General features: G+C 44.0%; 1 protein-coding gene across 1 annotated transcript in view; it reads right to left on the reverse strand.

The window, feature by feature from the left end:
- Positions 1–20,376, reverse strand: part of HIPK3 (homeodomain interacting protein kinase 3) — a 116,300-nt gene that overhangs the window by 73,204 nt on the left and 22,720 nt on the right. Inside the window, exon 2 of the mRNA XM_056526604.1 lies at positions 11,950–13,051. Within this exon, the coding sequence (XP_056382579.1) occupies positions 11,950–13,051 (1,102 nt within the window). The remainder of the gene's footprint in view (positions 1–11,949; positions 13,052–20,376) is intronic.

Consider the following 20,376-nt stretch of genomic DNA (forward strand, 5'->3'; position numbering starts at 1 on the left):
CTGAGCTACGTGGCAACGCACATAGGTGGGCACATCCCGTACAAGTGATTTGCTGGCACAGATTTTGAATTATTTCCAGAAGCTGAAAGGTTAATTGGCCAATCACTGACTGCTGCAAGAATCTTAGGTACAGACCATTTACAGGCAACAACACATTCCGAACATTCCTCGAGACACCAATATACAGCAATGCTTCAAGTTCATCTATTACAACACAAGTGGCTCACATGGAGGGATATATTGGGCAACACTGACTAGGTTTCTTAGGTTTTTTTGTAATTCAATATAAAGACTATGGGGGAGATTTATCAAAACCTGTGAAGAGGAAGAGTGGTGCAGTTGCCCATAGCAACCAATCAGATTGCTTCTTTCATTTTCCACAGGCCTCTAAAGAGGCCTGTGGAAAATGAAAGAAGCAATCTGATTGGTTGCTATGGGCAACTGCACCACTCTTCCTCTGCACAGGTTTTGATAAATCTCCCCCTATGTTCGGAAGTTCTGCCAAAGGAAACAGTGAAATAAATGTATGTCAGAAGTAAGGTACGACTGTACGACTGGAAAGTGTGAGGTCTGAAGCACTAAAGTCATCAGTCAGAAATGGGTTACTTACTGTATGTGATGCAACAGTCTAGGTACCTTAAGGGGGGTCTCCACACAAAAGGGTCCCTGAATCGCCTAAGAGTGCTGTTTTCTTACAGGAAAGTCTTTAAAGCCAGTTGATGGTATGAAGACATCAGAGCTTATTGTTACAATGCAATTTGGCAGAAACAAAGCTATATATATAATGGATACATGGATACAAGTTATTTAAAAATATGCCAACAGATTTACAGTGCTCAACTATCTTTAAGAGTCCCACAGTGAGTAAATGGAGCCACAGCTGAGCACGTGTCACACCACTTCATTCACTCATGGCACAAGGTGCACCCACTCGTGTGGGTCTCAGCGGTTGGACCCTCCACAAACCCATTGGTCAAACACTCTGTGATCAGACATTTCTTTCCTATTTCTGTAGATACGAGATAGGTATTAGAGGTTTGACTATTTCTTTAAAGGTAAGACATGCTAAATCCAAGGAAACTAGGTGGAAACCGAACCTAACAAGGTATCCACCTGTCAATAAACCAAAAAATGCTACCTAGCGTCATATAAATGTTATCAAGAGGTAACCTGCACTTATAGCAGGTTATCTTTAAAAGGAAAGCTGTCATTAGTTTTACCTGCAATAACCTTTCAGTACAAACAAAAGTATGTTGCATATTTGTAGTCTTTTATAGGAAATCTGTCATCAGTATCACCTGCACTAACCTGCCGATACAGACAGGTAGTGCAGGTGACACTGATGACAACAATACTTACCTGGTCCCAATCCATGCTCTGGTTCTTCTGCCGTATCTTCTTTTCCGGTGCAGACTTGGAGCATGGGCAGAGCTAGGGACCTCATCGCTGCTGTTTGCTAGCAGCGGGACCAAGCAGAGAACAGCAGCTGTGACATCAAGAAGCTCCACCCATACAAGACAGTCCCGGAACAGAAGATATGGCAGAAAATTGCAGGAGAACCAAAGCACGGAACAGGATCAGGTAAGTATTGTTGTCATCAGTGTCAACTGCACTACCTGTCTGTATCCGCAGGTTAGTGCAGGTGATAGCGACAGATTTCCTTTATAAGACTACAAATATTCAAAGAAAAAAATGTAGGTGATCTTCTGGCAAACTGAAAAGAAACAGATGCTAAAGCAACTAACAAGGAAAAGCGCAGAAAATGAAAGCTTTTGGGGGAGGGTGGTCTGTTCGGTGATGACATATGATTATCTAAATGCCACAATGCTGAAATAATATATAGTGATTTTAAGAGTCTTCCCGGCACATGGAGACTGGCCCCCAAGCAGTAGAGCAGCTCACTTTAGATCATGCTGACCTTGAGCAAATGAACCCACTTAGCAACGTACTTCTGTCTTTTTTCAACTCTGCAGGCAGACAGCCTCACCATCTATAGTAGTCAACATGCTTTGGCCAGGCTCAGGGGCCTATTTTAAGCAAAGCTGCTACATTACAGTGATCTGTGGTTCAAAGTGATAGAATAACATTTGTCCGTGTGATGCCTGAGCAAAACCTAAGCCTGCAAAGAAAGTTTCACAGCTCAAAAGAAAAATCTGTTATGCAATATTATATAAAATTCCCAGATAGGTTTCCTCCACATACACAGTAACCAAGCTGTATGTACACAAAAGATGCGTAGGAGCCCTCAATAGTTTCTAAATAATGCTGCTGACCCTAAAGAGTAAAAAACGCAATGTATAGGTGCAGTTATATGTCTGTAGCAGTGTTTCCCAATCAGTGCGCCTCCAGCTGTTGCAAAAATACAACTCCGAAGCATACCGGAGAGCTTGCAAAAGAGTTCCATTGTTTTAATGGAAATCTGCTGCTCTGTTCAGACTGCGGAGTCACCACAGCGGAAATTCCACCAGCAGAAAGTGTGTCTGCACATAGAATGAACATGTTGAGCGGAATTCTACCAAGACTCCATTGCTGCTTATGGAGACAGCAATGTCTACACGACCTACTGCCGAAGGACCCAGCAGTGCACGCGGCAAGCGGACACTCAGCCAGCGCAATTCTACTGGATGAATGTCCGTAATGCGGACAAACTATTGGCTAATTAAAGCCAATGGACCCACAGACAACACGTCAGACTATACAGTGACATCACTTTTTGAAAGGTTCCCGATGTATATCCCAACGTGTGCTCTAAAGTGATGTGAATAGCTTTATAAGAAAAGATGTCCCAAAATGATTCATTTATAGGGATAACAAATATTTTCTAAAAGAAAACACATCAGGAGACCTGACTGTTCACATGTACCGTACTACCACACTGAGTCTCACATTAGTCAAAACTGTAAAAAAAAAAAAAATTAAAAAAAAAAACATAGGAAAGATTTTATTTGTTTCCCAGGAGATCACATGTCCCCTCCTTTCTTAAACCTTACATCAGACCTCTGTAAGGCACCTGACTTCAGCTTCAGCAGGAGCCCTCCCTTACTACTCTTTCTTCAATAAAATGGCAGACGCAAATTAAAGGGGTACTCCACTGCCCGAGCATTCGGAACATTTTGTTCCAAACGCTGGGTGCGGGCTGCAGGGGTTGTGACGTCATGTCCCCGCCCCTCGTGACATCACGCCACCTCAATGCAAGTCTATGGGAGGGGGTGCCCCCTCCCGTAGACTTGCATTGAGGGGGGGGTGGTGTGACGTTACGAGGGGCGTGGACATGACGTCACAACCCCTGCAGCCCGCACCCAGCGTTTGGAACAAAATGTTCCGAATGCTCAGGCAGTGGAGTACCCCTTTAAATGAATCCGTAAGAAATGAACATCTGTGTCCGCTGTAAGATTTCTTAAAAATGGCTTAGCATTCTGTACCCCCTTGAGACAGACATTTATTTCAAGGTTTTCTTCTAATACTACTATAAATACCAATACCTCAGTGCCTCAATAATCTGGAAAATCCCAGCATTTCAAGGGTAAACTTTGTCCAATACTTGAACTTTCCTTAACACTGCTAAAAGCACCCTGATATATAGGGAACCCCCTCCCGATGACATAATTCCCCTAAAATCCCTCTCTTAAGCACATATATTCCGGATATGGAGGTCCCTGGTTGCAATGACTCATTTGTTACTGACAAATCACATTTAGTGGCAGTGACTAAGCCCTCGATGGCAAAGTGAGGTCGTGCCATAAAGGCAAAACTTATTTTCAGCAATGGTTAACAGAAGTAGTTATTTGTGGAAATCTGACTCTAGTTTGCAGTCACTTTACTGGGATGATTCACCTAGTTTGAAGAAATGAACTGATTTTGCAGAGAGCTTTATATTCTAACCTGTAACTTGAGTAACATGGGAACACCTTTGTATTAAAGTGGACTTAACATGAGCCATAGGAGGATATCTCATGTCTACACCAAGGAACGGCGAGCACTAAAAATAAAGAAAAGGGCCAAAATAGAAAGGTTACATCACAGTTCTACTTGTACAATCCCAACCATCTGATCTGTCTGAATACTGAGAATTCAACGCAGAATTTAAAAAGGGTTCAATAAAGTCATTGTAAACAAAGAATAATGTTTATGACACGAGACACATTCATATAAATCGCTACAGATAATCGCATAAAAAAAAAAAAAAATGTTCCTGTTGTGTCCAAGTATCCAACTGCAATGTAACTTAACAGCCAAACTCTTGTCCGGCAGGCAACGATCTCCCCCCTTACACTTCACATGCATATGATCTACAGGGACGACTCCTCTTGCAGCAGCTCATCTCCCCTTAAGGGTCTATTCACACGTACAGTATTCTGCGCAGATTTGATGGGCAGGATTTCAAGCCGTGTTCAGTCATTCAGTTTACATTGAAATCTGCAGCAGAAAATCCTGCGCATCAAATCTGCGCAGAATACTGTACGTGTGAATACACCATAAAGTGGTACTCCACTGGAAAAAATTTTTTTTAAATCAACTGATGCCAGAAAGTTAAACATATGTACCGTATTTTTCGCCCTATAGGACGCACCGGCGTATAAGACGCACCCAATTTATGGGTGCAAAATCTAAAAAAATAAAGATTCTGAACCCAATAGCCGGCCGTTGGCTGTCCGGGCATGCTGGGAGTTGTAGTTTTGCAACATCTGGAGGTCTGCAGATTGAAGACCACTGCATAGGAGGTAATACTCACGTGTCCCCGCCGTTCCGGACCCATCACCGCTGCCCTGGATGTCGCTCCATCGCTGTCGCCGTGTCCCCGTCGCTCCGGAACGTCTCTGCTGCCGGCCGGGTATCCTCGCTCTCCGTCGCCGCCATCACGTCGTTACACGCGCCAACGCACGTGCGCGACAACGTGATGACGAGGAAGGAGAGCGCCGGCCATACAGGGGATCCCGGCACGGAGCAGACACAGAGGAGGCACCTAAGGTCCCTCCCGGTGTCCTGTAAGCACTAACCCGGCTGTTCAGTCGGGCTGTTCGGGACCGCCGCAGTGAAATCGTGGCGGTCCCGAACAGCCCAACTGAACAGCTGGGTTAGTGTTATTTTCGCTTCAGACGCGGCGGTCAGCTTTGATCGCCGCGTCTGAAGGGTTAATACAGGGCATCACCGCGATCGGTGATGTCCTGTATTAGCCGCAGGGACCGCCGCGATAGGGGTGTATTCGCCGTATAAGACGCACCAACTTTTCCCCCCCAGTTTTGGGGAAGAAAAAGTGCGTCTTATATGGCGAAAAATACGGTAAATTACTTCTATTTAATTTCCTTTCTGTCTGACCACAGTGCTCTCTGCTGACACCTCGATCCATTTTAGGAACTGTCCGGAGCAGGAGAGGTTTGCTATGGGAATTAGTTCTTACTTTGGACAGAGGTGTAAGCAGAGAGCACTGTGGTCAGACAGAAAAGAAATTCAAAAAGTAAAGCACTTCCTGTGGAGCATACAGCAGCTGATAAGTGCTGGAAGGATTAATATTTTTAACCCCTTAAGGACCAGGCCCATTTTGGCCTTAAGGACCAGACCAATTTTATTTTTGCATTTTCGTTTTTTCCTCCTCGCCTTCTAAAAATCATAACTCTTTTATATTTCCATCCACAGACCCATATGAGGGCTTGTTTTTTGCGTCACCAATTATACTTTGTAATGACATCACTTATTTTACCATAAAATGTACGGCACAACCAAAAAAATATTATTTATGGGGGAAAATTGAAAAGAAAACCGCAATTTAGCTAATTTTGGAAGGTTTTGTTTTCACGCTGTACACTTTACAGTAAAAATTACATGTTTTCTTTATTCTGTGAGTCAATACGATTAAAATGATGCCCATGTTATCTGCTTTTCTATAATTGTACCGCTTAAAAAAAATCTCAAACCATTTTAACAAAATTAGTATGTGTGAAATTGCCCTATTTTGACCACCTATAACTTTCTAAATCTTCCGTATATGGGGCGATATGAGGGCTCATTTTCTGCACCATGATCTGTAGTTTTTATCAGTAACACTTTTGCTTAGGTTTTGCTTTTTCAAAATTTTTTCAAAATTTTTTTGGGAATAAAATGTGACAAAAAAGCAGCAATTTTTTTTACATTTACGCCTTTCACCGTACGGGATAACTAACAATATATTTTAATAGTTCAGACTTTTACGCATGCGGCGATACCAAATATGTGTATTAATTTTTTTTTTTAACGCTTTTTGAGGGGGTAAAATGGGAAAAAGGACGTTTTACCTTTTTTCACATTTTTTTACTTTTTTATTTTACATTTTTGTACTTTTTTTTTTAACACTTTAATAGTCCCCATAGGGGACTATTTATAGCAATAATTTGATTGCTAATACTGTTCAGTGCTATTTTATCGGTGATCTTCTGCTCTGGTCTGCTCGATCTCAGACCAGAGCAGAAGACCCTGGGAGACAGCCGGAGCCAGGTGGGGGGACCTCCGACCGCCATGCTGTATTGATCACGGCATCTGAGGGGTTAATGGCAGACATCCGTGCAATTGCGGATGTCCGCCATTACCGGCAGGTCCCTGGCTGCTGATCGCAGCCAGGACCTGCCACGCATGACGCGAGCACCGGTCCGGTGCTCACAGTCATGGCGGAGCGTAAATGTACGTCAATGTGCGTTAAGTACCTCGGCACCATGGCGTACATTTACGTTCATTGTCGTTAAGGGGTTAAGTAGAAGTAAATTACCAATCTGTTTATTTTTCTGGCACCAGTTGATTTAAGAAAAAAAAAAAGGTTTCCAGCGGAGTACCCCTTTAAAACAAAAGGATTGGGCCTGTTGAAAGCCAACAACCGGAACTGTCGGCAGAGAGTCATAAGGCTCCATAAACATTGGATGGTCGGCCGATGCACACCCAGTTTCAGAGTTGTATGAAGCTTCAACAGGGCACACACATACTTCTACCATCAGTATTTTCCAAAAAGTGTGTCTCCAGCTGTTGCAAAACTACAACTTCCAGCATGCCCGGACAGCCAAGGGCTGTCCGGGCATGCTGGAAGTTGTAGTTTTGCAACATAGAAGCTCAGGGTACTCCAAGAAGTGACATGCAGCCAAATACATCCCTATTGCAAGCACCTAAGTGGATAATCCTTCATGATAACTCCTCAGAGTCTTGTATATAGAGCGTTTCATGGACCCCTCTGAGTGATAGCTATGGTGGTCTACTAGAGCTGACCATCAGAATAAAGAGAAGGGCTGAGGAAGCACTCCATACACAAAGCAATAGGCACTTTTAAAAGAAGAATGTACTTCCTAGGCATTTGGGCAGGTAAGTTTTGAATACCCCCCCAATCCCCCACATGGAACTATTAATAGATTTGAGGTCTCAAAACTGCCTACAGGTTTCCTATGAAAATAGAAATACATTTAGAAATAATTCACATCTTGCTAAAAAAAAAATGTTATCTTTGTATTTTGGAGGCCTCAAAGCAATTCTAGTAGTTTCCGTTCATCACTTATAGAAATGCCAACGTATACTGCAGCCCTATTAAATTTAATGGATCAAATGTAGTCAACTAGTGAAACTTTAGGCCCATTTCCCGAATGTATAAGTTTATTTTGCGGGACTATAAAACTTGGCTGCCTGCGCTTTTCAGTCCCACAAAAATAAAAACATGTTCATAAAACGGTCCGAACGTGTCACTAGTGAACTGTGTTCTGGCCAAAAGACTCACTGGGCCCACTGTCTACACACTGCGGTATACTTAAAGGGGTTCTCCCTTGTTTATACTGTTTTTTGTTATTATGTTTGTGTGTTATGTGTGTATAAGTATGTGTTTTTTTATGTGTGTTGTGATTATGTATATATGTATTTTCTTACCTTTTGTGAAGATCCGGAAGCTGGCCCCTTTTTCTTCCAGCGGCTTGCTGTGTAACCTCGGCCTCCGCGATGTTGTGTTCGCTAAGTGGGATGTCGGGGGTGTGTGTTCTTGCTTCTGTCCTTCCTATCTTCTGACGTCCGAGGCAAATCTTTTCTTCCTGTTTCTTCCGTGGCTCAGCGACGAATCTGCGGCCTCTTCCAGCGCATGCGCGGGTAGATTGTTATTTTTTTTTTACCAATAAAGATTTTTTTGTCTAATTGACAAACTGTCTGTGCATGCGCGAGTACGCAAGTGCTACGCTAACAGCATAGCGTACATTAGGTCTACGCTAATAGCGTAGCTTCGCGCAAGCGCAGACAGTTTGTCAATTAGACAAAAAAAAACTTTATTGGTTAAAAAAAATAAATAACTAACTACCTGCGCATGTGCCGTCAGATTCGTCGCTGAGCCACGGAAGAAACAGGAAGAAAAGATTTGCCTCGGACGTCAGAAGATAGGAAGGACAGAAGCAAGAACACACCCCGACATCCCACTTACCGAACACAACATGGCGGAGGCCGAGGTTACACAGCAAGCCGCTGGAAGAAAAAGGGGCCAGCTTCCGGATCTTCACAAAAGGTAAGAAAATACATATATACATAATCACAAAACACATTAAAAAAACACATACTTATACACACATAACACACAAACATAATAACAAAAAACAGTATAAACAAGGGAGAACCCCTTTAAGCATTCCTTTTTAGGGTAGGGTCCCACCAGCCGTATTTTGCTGTGTATTTTCTGCAGCTTATTTTGCTACCCGTTGACTTCAATGGGTAGGAAAATATGCAGCAAAATATGGCACGTGTGACCATACCCTTAAAAGGTTGCTTACATATCTGCTGAACAGACAGGGCAGCATGGTATGAACCTAGCCTCACCCAGCAGCTGCTCATCTCAATGTGAGTTCACAATCTAGTAAGAACCAGAGGATGTACTCAGGCAGGATTAAGGTCACAACTTACACTGCTGACACTATGCAGCCTACAATTTTGTGGCCTAAGCACTGTACCTGGCTATCTTTGTCAGGGTCTCAGGGGTTACAGTCCCACTGATCAGACACTCCTTGCCAATTGTAGGGATAGGCAATGAATGTACCTTAAAGGGGGCTTGTCATCAGATTTTACCATACATAACACGTGGCAATGCATTTTATATATAATGTGAAGTCTTCTTCCTCGCAATCACCGGAAGGTGTTCTTACCCGCAGGGATGATGAGGATATATGGTTAAAAAAAATTCCCCTGCCAGACCTGCCAATAGTCCCCTGGGTTGGGAGCTATACTTACCTAGTCCTATCTTCTCCGGCTGAAATCACGCCTCCTCAGCACGACTGACAGCCCATGTCACCGCTCCGCTCTCTAATGAAATACAAAATAGGAAAAAGGCCCACACAGGGCACCTAGTGCAATTACCCCACTAATATGAAAGCGTATTATGCTCACCTGGAGCGCAATACCAATGCGCATATAACTCAAACCAAGTGGGTAGAATGTTGTAGTGAAGTCCAGAGAAGTTGCTGAGCAGTAGGGATAAGCAGGCAGAGCAAGATCCGTCCGAAGGAAATAGCAGCAGAATATAGGAAAAATCCCTCTGTAGGTGCTTGACCTCCGTACAGGAGAAGCGATTTCTCATACAGTGCAGGCTGCACCAACATCCGTTCTCCTGTATGGAGGTCTAGCGCCTACAGAGGGATTTTTCCTATACTCTGCTGCCCTGCTCTCTAAGCAGACTGGGCACAACGATGACCCAGGCCGTGCCCAGGCGGTCAATCATGCTGAATGGGCAAGATTACAGCCAGAGATGACAGGACTAGGTAAGTATAGCTCCTCACCCAGGGGACTTCTTACATATTCTCATCATCCCTGCGGGCATGAAAGTCCCGAGTGGATAGTGAGAAAGAAGACTTTACCATATACAATGCATTGCCATACGGTATATATGATCTAATCTGAAGATAGGTTCCCTTTAAAGCTAACAGGAAATAACTGAAGCAAACTGTAACATGGTGACACAGCAATATTTCACAATGCATTGAATTTTTTACCTGCCCACTTGAAAAAGTAAAATAAAAAATAAAGCAATTTACAAACTGGCTGCATCTATGGAAGCAAATAGGACTGGAGAGTATTCTACATAAAACTTTGATAGGCAATAAAAGATTATTTACTAGAAAATGAGACTTCTATATCAAAGATAACGGAGGAAATAGCTGCAGGAGCATTACCATAAGAACCGTAAGGGACTGCTGGAAGAAAAATAAAACATTTTGCCAACCATATGTGGGTATTGTCAGAACACTGAACTGTGCAACTGCTCTAACAAGGGTGTTGTCTAAGCATAGATACAGGTGGAACATCCAATGTTCAAGTGAGTGTGGTCCATCTAATGCAGTGTTTTCCAAACAGTGTGCCTCCAGCTGTTGCAAAACTACAACTCCCAGCATGCCCGGACAGCCAAAGGCTGTCCGGGCATGCTGGGAGTTGTAGTTTTGCAACAGCTAGTGGCAAAATCTTTGGAAAACACTAACCTAATGTGACCTTCGCTGTATCAAAGTTGCAGTAGAGCTGTTGGCTCCTTTAAAGGGGTTCTCCGGTGCTTACACATCTTATCCCCTATCCATAGGATAGGGGATAACATGCCTGATCGCGGGAGTCCCGCAGCTGGGGACCCCCGTGATCATGAACACGGCACCCAGTTTGTAATCAGTACCCGGAGCGTGTTCGCTCCGGGTCTGATTACGGGCGTCTAAAGGGCCGGCGGCGTGTGATGTCACGCCTCGGCCGCTCAATGCAAGCCTACGGGAGGGGGCGTGATAGCTATCACGCCCCCTCCCATAGGCTTGCATTGAGGGGCGGAGCGTGATGTCACACGCCGCTGGCCCAGTGGCCGCCCGTAATCAGACCCGGAGCGAAAACGCTCCAGGGACCGATTAAAAACGGGGTGACGCGTGCATGATCACGGGGGTCCCCAGCGGCGGAGATGTGTAAGCACCGGAGAACCCCTTTAAGCTTCTTCTAAGTTGATCGTATAGTGCTTCTGCCATTTTATTCTAGCTATTACCAAGGTCAGACCCACAACCATATAGACCCCCAATAGCTATGATGATACAACCAAATCCCATTTACGGTTTAAAGCACATCTTTACGCTTTACAATGTTCATAACGCGGATCCAAACAGCGATTATGTATTGCAACTGTACTTCTGTAAATAAATGCTCATAGGCTGTCTTTTATGCAGGGAAGTGTACAAAATCTTGTAAAAAACAAAACAAAAACAAAAAACAATAAAATTGGATATACTGATGCAATACAGATCAAATATAAAGAAACACATAAGGATTTATTCATGTTTTGGGCCTCATGTGTTTTCTATCCATAAAACAGATTAAAATAGCACGCTGCATTTTCAAACTATGTGCATATTTTATTCACGCTTGTAAACAGCCCCATAGTTTTCCACTAGTTCCGTATTACAGTAAGCAAAAAAAAAAAAAAACCTGAAGTAATATGTACGGTTAAAAACCATATAATGTTTGAAAAAAATGATGTCTGCTTCCATCCGCTTTTAAGAAAAAACAACGTATATGTTGATAACTTTTCACTTCATTATGAATAAAGTTTCATTTGTTTGATTGAATTTCCAAGAACTTTCGGTGTCAAAAACCGTATGGTGCAAACCGGATGGAACCGTACACACATACAGTTCTGTACGATTCCCATTGACTCCCATGTTAAAAAAAACGTACACAGTTTCCATACGGTTACGGTACGGAAAAAAAATGGACAAAACCGTACAAGATGCAAAACGGACACAACCGATTGCATCTTTTGGCATACGGTTTTCAATGGAGAGTCAATGCATATGGTTTTCAATACGGTTCTCACATTGAAAACATGTACAGGAACTGTATTGCAGAAACGTGGTGTGAACCCAGTGTAACCTGACCCATCAGGACAAAAAAAAATGCATTATTTTAAAGCATGAATAAATAAATAAGTGAATAAATAAAACACAAAAAAACAAGCCTTACCTGTAGTAACGCGACTGCAAATAAGTTGAGCAAACAGTCTTTGATATATGGCTAGCAGAGCCAAAGTCTATTACTTTCACTCTGTATGGTTGCCGTACAGGATCCACCAGCATGATGTTCTCCGGTTTGAGGTCAGCATGAATTAAACCAAGACTTTTAAGCTTTTTCAGTGCAGTAGCCACCTGCTGAAGGATGGCCCGTATAACTTTCAGGGGTAATGGGCTAAATTTGTTTTGCTTCAAAAAGTCATATAAATTCTGTTCCAACATTTCAAAAACCAAGCAGGTGTGGTTCCGGTGTTGAAAGCATTCGTACGCCCGCACAAAGTTGAACTCATCAGCGTTCTCACTACTCAACCTGGCAAGGATGCCTACCTCAATCTGCCCTTGACGTGCATATGAAGGATGGTTTTTTAGGATCTTCACTGCCACCACCTCATTTGTGCCCCTTTTCCAGCACTTTACCACCTGTCCAAAGGTTCCCCGACCCAAAAAATCCAGTACTTCATAAGTATTTTTAACCGAGCACAACACTTCATGTTGTACCAACTGATAGTCACCATCCACACTAGCCCCACTCTGCTTAGAAGCACCAGTGGTTGCCACAACAGTTACTGGGTTTGCTGCATTGCCTGGCAGCATGGCAGGCAGTACAGACAATTCATCAACAATCTGCATGGTGCCACCTTGGTTTTCCAGCTCTTCACTCTTACGCTTCAATCCACATCGCTGATGTGTTTCCAGCAAATCTGATGCACAATCCGGTGTCCCAACTGTAGGTGCCTCTTTCGGATCTGGCTGCGCCTGCGCTGCTGGTTCCCTTGGAGCACCTGTGTTGGTTTTAGATGCGACCGCACTGTGTTGGGTTGCGGCAGTCTGCTGACGAAGTCTGTCAATTGGATTCTTTGTCTGGAAAGGAGCCCTACTCTTGTTGGATGGATGTGCAAATCCAAGGTGTCTAGCATTCAGGTCGGTGCGTGGATAGCTTCTCTTGCTGTACACACAACTACTTGGTTCTATTTTAAGTTTCTTCACACTACAAAAGGCACTTGACTGTGTTTGATAAACATATGGTGGGTACACCAAAACTTGTGAGGCCATACCTGAAAATACACAACACAAAAAAGAGAACATTAAGTCAAGAAGTCAAAGGTAATTCAGGTAGAAGTGATAGATACAGATATTTAAATGCAACAGCAAACTACAGAATATATGGCTGAACCAATCCCATTGTGCAATAACTGTATCAAGTTAATACTTCACATCGTCCTAGAAAAAAAAAAAAAAAACTTGCAAACGAGGCATATGCAAGATCTGGCTACTCGAGATTGGCTAAAACAATTCCAACTTACATATATGTGGTGGTGGTCAGGTCATATTCCTATGTGAGACAGGATTATGGATAGACTCATGCACAAAACCACAAACCACATGGATAGACTCAAGCACAAAACCTAGAATATTCCCTTCTACTTGGAAAGCTGAATTACAACACATGGTATGTATAATGATGGCCTATCCTTACCAAGCCAAGGTCCATACATTCTCTAGTGGTTGTGGAACTGAGCTATGTGTAGTACCAGGGACAGCCACTACAAAAAGCATGGAGCCGACGTGGTTATAAAGAGACCACAGAACGCACCTCTTCAATCAGTTATGTGGGGATGCCAAGAATCAAGACCCCCACTTATCTCACATGACCTTGAAGGGAAGCACTTTAATATCAAAAGACGTATCTGATCTATCATAGGTACTAAAGGCTCTAGGTCAGGCTAAAGCCATACTGTTGGCCAGGGTTACGGCCGTCACGCCACCTCCCATACACTTGCATTGAGGGGTCGTGGCCGTGATGTCACGAACGGGGCGTAGCCGTGACGTCATGAGCCTCCGCCACCACATTGCCAGTCATCCGGCACGGAGCAAAGTTTGCTCTTTGCACCAGATGTGTGGGGTGCTGCAGCTAAGATCGCGGGGGTCCCGCCATCCTTTGGATAGAGGATAAGATGTCTAGGGGCGGAGTACCCCTTCAAATACTGAAATGCTTCTCTGCAGGGAGTACGTGATTGCTAGGGAAAGGGTTCAAGGAGCACTAAACCTGAGCTATATCTGATCTGTTTTGTAAAGTTCAACACACTCCATGGACCCAACTGAACAGGCTGATTAGTTTTCATGAACGGGATCACTGTGGGAGAAATCCAGAAAAAAAACATCTGCCTCCATGACCACCACTTTATTTCTCGACTGCAAAACTAATAACATTTACATCAGTTGTTTAGTTTTTTCTTACTGTAGGTTTTGTGCTTCTATGAAATGCCTACAAAAAGCCTTATTTTTCCAACATGTTATTATGTCAGTTGCTATGTGATGCATAACACACGAGCCAAGCTCATATTGGGCAACAATGTGTTTTCCATTTACTGCCATGGTTTTTCCCCACATGTATTACATCCCAGCATCTGTCATTCTGCCTTAATAACCTTGTTTAAAATCTGCTTTACTGTAACAATGTGGAGAACAGTTTCGCAGGAAAGACATTCACAGGTATAGACAAGAATAAAGGAAAGGCACAGCAACAATACAGAGAAACATGTAGAGAATGTGTAGAGAAAAATGTGTAGATATGTGGTAGTGAAACAACCCAAGTGATAGATCTGTAGGTCATAGTAAATTCCACATACAGGGAGTCTTAGGTAACTTTATTTCCTGAACTGAGCACTATACAGTATATGTATGCAGCTGGGAATCTCCCTTCACTCAGATTTTTTTTATAAGGTCCCATATAACAGAGAGAGGGGTTTCCTGTTGTATTTACCATATTTTTCGCCCTATAGGACGCACCGGCGTATAAGACGCACCCAATTTATAGGTGCAAAATCTAAAAAAAATAAAGATTTTGAACCCAATAGTGGTCTTCAACCTGTGGACCTCCAGATGTTGCAAAACTACAACTCCCAGCATACTGGGAGTTGTAGTTTTGCAACATCTGGAGGTCCGCAGATTGAAGACCACTGGATAGGAGGTAATACTCACGTGTCCCCGCCGCTCCAGACCCGTCACCGCTGCCCTGGATGTCGCTCCATCGCTGTCGCCGTGTCCCCTTCGCTCTGGAACGTCTCTGCTGCCGGACGGGTATCCTCGCTCTCCGTCGCCGCCATCACGTTGTTACGCACGCCGACGCACGTACGTGACGACGTGATGATGAGGAAGGAGAGTGCTGGCCATACAGGGGATCCCTGAACGGAGAAGACACCGAGGAGGCAGGTAAGGTCCCTCCCGGTGTCCTGTAAGCACTAACCCAGCTATTCAGTCGGGCTGTTCGGGACCGCCGCGGTGAAATCGCGGCGGTCCCGAACAGCCCAACTGAACAGCCGGGTTAGTGTCACTTTCCCTTCAGACACGGCGGTCAGCTTTGATCGCAGCGTCTGAAGGGTTAATACAGGGCATCACTGCGATCGGTGATGTCCTGTATTAGCCGCGGGTCCCCGCCGTTGATGGCCGCAGGGACCGCCGCGATAGGGGTGTATTCGCCGTATAAGACGCACAAACTTTTTCACCCCAGTTTTGGGGAAGAAAAAGTGCGTCTTATACGGCGAAAAATACGGTAAATAAAGCTTAGAAGAGATGCCTACTGTTTACCTGTAACATATAACATTTTTGGGTAATACTATCCACATATATACACTAATACATTTTCGTAAATATGACGTATTCCAGCGCTATGGAGGCCAAAAGGTACCTATTTGGCCTTTGTCAGGTGAGCTGAATGGATACAATACTCATATACATTAAGTACACGACAAACATAAGCACTTAACAGGATGTGGCCATATATTCTAGACTATCACAGTCAAACGCTTACTTCGGCCCCCAGACACAGACAATCAGTGGTTTGACCAACCTTTATATTAACCTCTTTACAAACTGGCCAATTTTTCTTTATAAAATGTACTTTTTTCCTCCTCGTATTCTAATAAGCATAACTTATAACATATACTGCAAAATCAAAAATCGTTATGTGGGATAAAATTGTGGAGGAAAAAATGCAATTTTGTAAATTTGATAAGGTTAAGTTTAGTGCGGTGTAAAGGGTTAAATGACAACATATCACTGATGTTGGTCACTGATGGGCAGTGCTGGCTGCAGATAGCAGCAGACACCAGTCATCTATGAAGTGAGCATAGCTTCTAACCCGCTTCATATCAGTTATAACTGAGACAACATCAATTTATGAATATCCATCATGTAAAAAAATAACAACCTATCCTCCAGAAAATATGGTGGTGGACCGACTCCCAGCACCCCCGCCATGGCACTCGTGTGTGTGTGTGTTTTAACATCAACCTGCCCTTGCACCACCATAGTATTAGTAGTGGTGGTGTGAGGAACAGCAGTGTAATCCAATTTAAATGAATGTGACAAAACTGCAATTCCTTGTATTGCTTCCTCAAATAGCTTATTGGAGGTTGGACCCCCAGAAGTATACCGTATTTTTCGCCCTATAGGACGCATCGGCGTATAAGACGCACCCAATTTATAGGTGCAAAATCTAAAAAAATTAAGATTTTGAACCCAATAGGCTGTCCGGGCATGCTGGGAGTTGTAGTTTTGCAACATCTGGAGGTCCGCAGATTGAAGACCACTGCATAGGAGGTAATACTCACGTGTCCCCGCCGCTCCGGACCCGTCACCGCTGCCCTGGATGTCGCTCCATCGCTGTCGCCATGTCCCCGTTGCTCCGGAACGTCTCTGCTGCCGGATGGGTATCCTCGCTCTCCGTCACCGCCATCACGTCGTTACGCACGCACGCCGACGCACGTACGTGACAACGTGATGACGAGGAAGGAAAGCGCCGGCCATACAGGGGATCCCTGAACGGAGAAGACACCGAGGAGGCAGCTAAGGTCCCTCCCGATGTCCTGTAAGCACTAACCCGGCTATTCAGTCGGGCTGTTCGGGACCGCCGCGGTGAAATCGCGGCGGTCCCGAACAGCCCAACTGAACAGCCGGGTTAGTGTCACTTTCCCTTCAGACACGGCGGTCAGCTTTGATCGCCGCGTCTGAAGGGTTAATACAGGGCATCACTGCGATCGGTGATGTCCTGTATTAGCCGCGTGTCCCGGCCGTTGATGGCCGCAGGGACCGCCGCGATAGGTGTGTATTCGCCGTATACGACGCACCGACTTTTACCCCCCAGTTTTGGGGAAGCAAAAGTGCGTCTTATACGGCGAAAAATACGGTAACTTTGATGGCCTGTTAAATATGCCATTGATTTTTTAACAGGCTGAACACCCCTTTGAACATTAAGACATTTGGGTCTGTACAAGCTTTTAGCATAAGAGTTTTTGTTTTTACAGATCAAATTGTAGAGTCCATGGAGGAATTTGTGAATAGTCACAATGATTAGTAAGGTTTTGAGTATTGTGCAAAAAATCGTGGATTTTTCACAACAGCTTTCTAGTGAAAACATTAATAAAATTCCAATACAGTAAGACATAGTGACGGCACTCACCAGTAAGCTTTTCTTCTTTATTAATTCACAACATCACAAAGCAGGTAGGAGCATGATGATGATGATGTTGTGAATTAATAAAGAAGAAAAGCTTACTGGTGAGTGCCGTCACTATCTCTTACTGTATTGGATTATACACCTGCCTTGTCTGAGCACCACCTGTCACAGTGTCTTACTATCCGGACCACATCGCAGCTTACTCCTCCTGTTTACGTCAACTGATCCCCGCAGTCCGTAGTGCCAGCTTCATCTGTTTCTATTATTGGTTATTTAAAAAAATTCCCCCTTTAGTGTTATGTGCCCTATTGTGATTATGTTCAGCAAAAAAAAAAAAAAAATCAATACTCAACTTTACTCCAATGGAAAACTTTTTTTTTTTTTATCAACTGGTGCCAGAAAGTTAAACAGATTTGTAAATTACTTCTATTAAAAAATCGTAAACCTTCCAGTACTTATCAGCTGCTGTATGTTCCACAGGAAGTTCTTTTCTTTTTGAATTTCCTTTCTGTCTGTCCACAGTGCTCTCTGCTGACACCTCTGTCCATGTCAGGAATTGTCCGGAGCAGGAGAGGTTTGCTATGGGGATTTGCTTCTACTCTGGACAATTCCTAAAATGGACAGAGGTGTCAGCAGAGAGCACTGTGGTCAAACAGAAAGGAAATTAAAAAGAAAAGAACTTCCTGTGGCGCTTATAACAGCTGATAAGTACTGGAAGGATTAAGATTTTTTTTAATAGAAGTAATTGACAAATCTGTTTAATTTTCTGGCACCAGTTGATGGAAAAAAAAAAAAAAAAGTTTTCCAGTGGAGTACCCCTTTAACCCGTCTAGGACACAAGGCATACAGGTACTTAAGGACCCAGTGCGTACCTGTATGCCTGTGGGAATTCCAGTCACCGCCGCTGGCCGGGCGAGGACCGGGATGCCTGCTGCAATCATTCAGCAGGCATCCTGTGACAACGCCTGGGGGGGTCCTGAGACCGCTCCAATTCAGACCGGTGATCTGCGGCAATTCCGGGTCATACGTGTCTCCGGTGACCTGGAAAATAAGGGGGATCAGGGGTTTCCAAGACACCCCAATCCCCCTGAAGGTATAGGAGTGAGGTGGCAGGGGTGCCAACCCCTCCTATCCCTGCTATTGGTCGGTCAGAAGCGACTGATCAATAGCAGATTGGGGGCGGGGGGGGGGGGTTAAAGTTCAGTTCAGTTCCCCCACTCTGCCCACCCAGGGTAGTGTGGGAAGAGCGGGGTAACTGTGCTGGGACCGGCGCCGGAGGTCACTTACCTGCAGCAAGCGGCAATCCTGCTGATTATGGAAGCCGGTGAGTTGTTGCTTAGCAACATCTGGAGGGCTACAGTTTGGACACCACTATACAGTGGTCTCTAAACTGTAGCCCCCCAGATGTTGCAAAACTACAACTCCCAGCATGCCCAGACAGCTGTTTGCGGTTTGGGCATGCTGCGATTTTTAGTTTTGCAATATTTGGAAGGCTATCGTTCAGTGGTCTCTAAACTGTGGCCCTCAAGATCTAGCAAAACTACAACTCCCAGCATGCACAAACAGCAAACGTCTGTCTCGGCATGTTGGGAGTTGTAGTTGCGTGCCTCCAGCTGTTGCATAACTAGATCTCCCAGCATGCCCTTTGGCGATCAGTACATGCTGGGAGCATGCTTGTTACCTAACTCAGTATTTTCCAACCGGTGTGCCTCCAGCTGTTGCAAAGGTACAACTCTCAGCATGCACGGTCTGTCAGTGCATGCTTGGAGTTGTAGTTTTGCAACAGCTGGAGGTTTGCTCCCCCCCCCCCCCATGTGAAGGTACAGGGTACATTCACATGGGCGAGTTTCCTGCTTCTAGTTTGAGCTGTGGCAAATTTTCCGCCACAGCTCAAATTCCTAGCTTTTGTGAAAGTACCCTAAAAACACTACACAAAATAAAGGGTAAAACACTACATTTACACACACGTACACTGCACCCCCCTTCCCCCAATAAAAATTAAAAACGTCTCGTACGCCAGTGTTTCCAAAAAGAAGCCTCCAGCTGTTGCAAAACAACAACTCCCAGCATTTCCGGACAGCCACTGACTGTCCAGGCACGCTCGGAGTTTAGCAACAGCTGGAGGCACCCTTTTTGGGAATCAATGGCATAAAATATTTTTGGTAGCAGAGGCAATTGTAACGCTTGCATCCGAGTCCACCCCTATGCAAATCCCTAATTTAGGCCTCAAATGCGTATGGCGCTCTCTCACTTAGGAGCCCTGTCATTTTTCAAGGAAACAGTTTAGTGCCACATATTGGAGTATTTCCGTACTTCAGAGAAATTGCATTACTAATTTTATTTTTATTTTTTTCTCCTTTTACCCCTTATGAAAAGGAAAAGTTTGGGTCTACACCAGCCTGTTAGTGTAAAAAAAAAAAAAAATGTTTACACTAACATGCTGGTGTTGCCCTATACTTTACATTTTCACAAAAGGTAAAAGGAAAAAAAAAAGACCCTTAAATTTTGTACCGCCATTTCTCCTGAGTACGGAAATACCCCACATGGACTTTAAATGCTCAGGAGTGAGAGCGCAAGGCTCACAACAAGGCTCAGGAGTGAGAGCGCACTATGTACATTTGAGGCCTAAATTGGTGATTTGCACAGGGGTGGCTGATTTTACAGAAGTTCTGACATAAACACAAAAAAATTTGACCCCATTTTGGAAACTACACCCCACACGTAATGTAACAAGGAGTGTAGTGAGCCATAACAACCCACGGCTGTTTGACGAATTTTCGTAAAATTTGGATGGGAAAAAGAAAAAAAAAACATTTTTTTACTAAAATGCTAGTGTTACCCTGAATTTTTCATTTTCACAAGGGAAAATAGGGGAGAAGAAAAAAAAAAATTTGTAACCCCACTTTTTCTGAGTAAGAACAC

Source organism: Hyla sarda, chromosome 6, assembly GCF_029499605.1.
Source record: "Hyla sarda isolate aHylSar1 chromosome 6, aHylSar1.hap1, whole genome shotgun sequence".
Lineage (NCBI taxonomy): Eukaryota > Metazoa > Chordata > Amphibia > Anura > Hylidae > Hyla > Hyla sarda.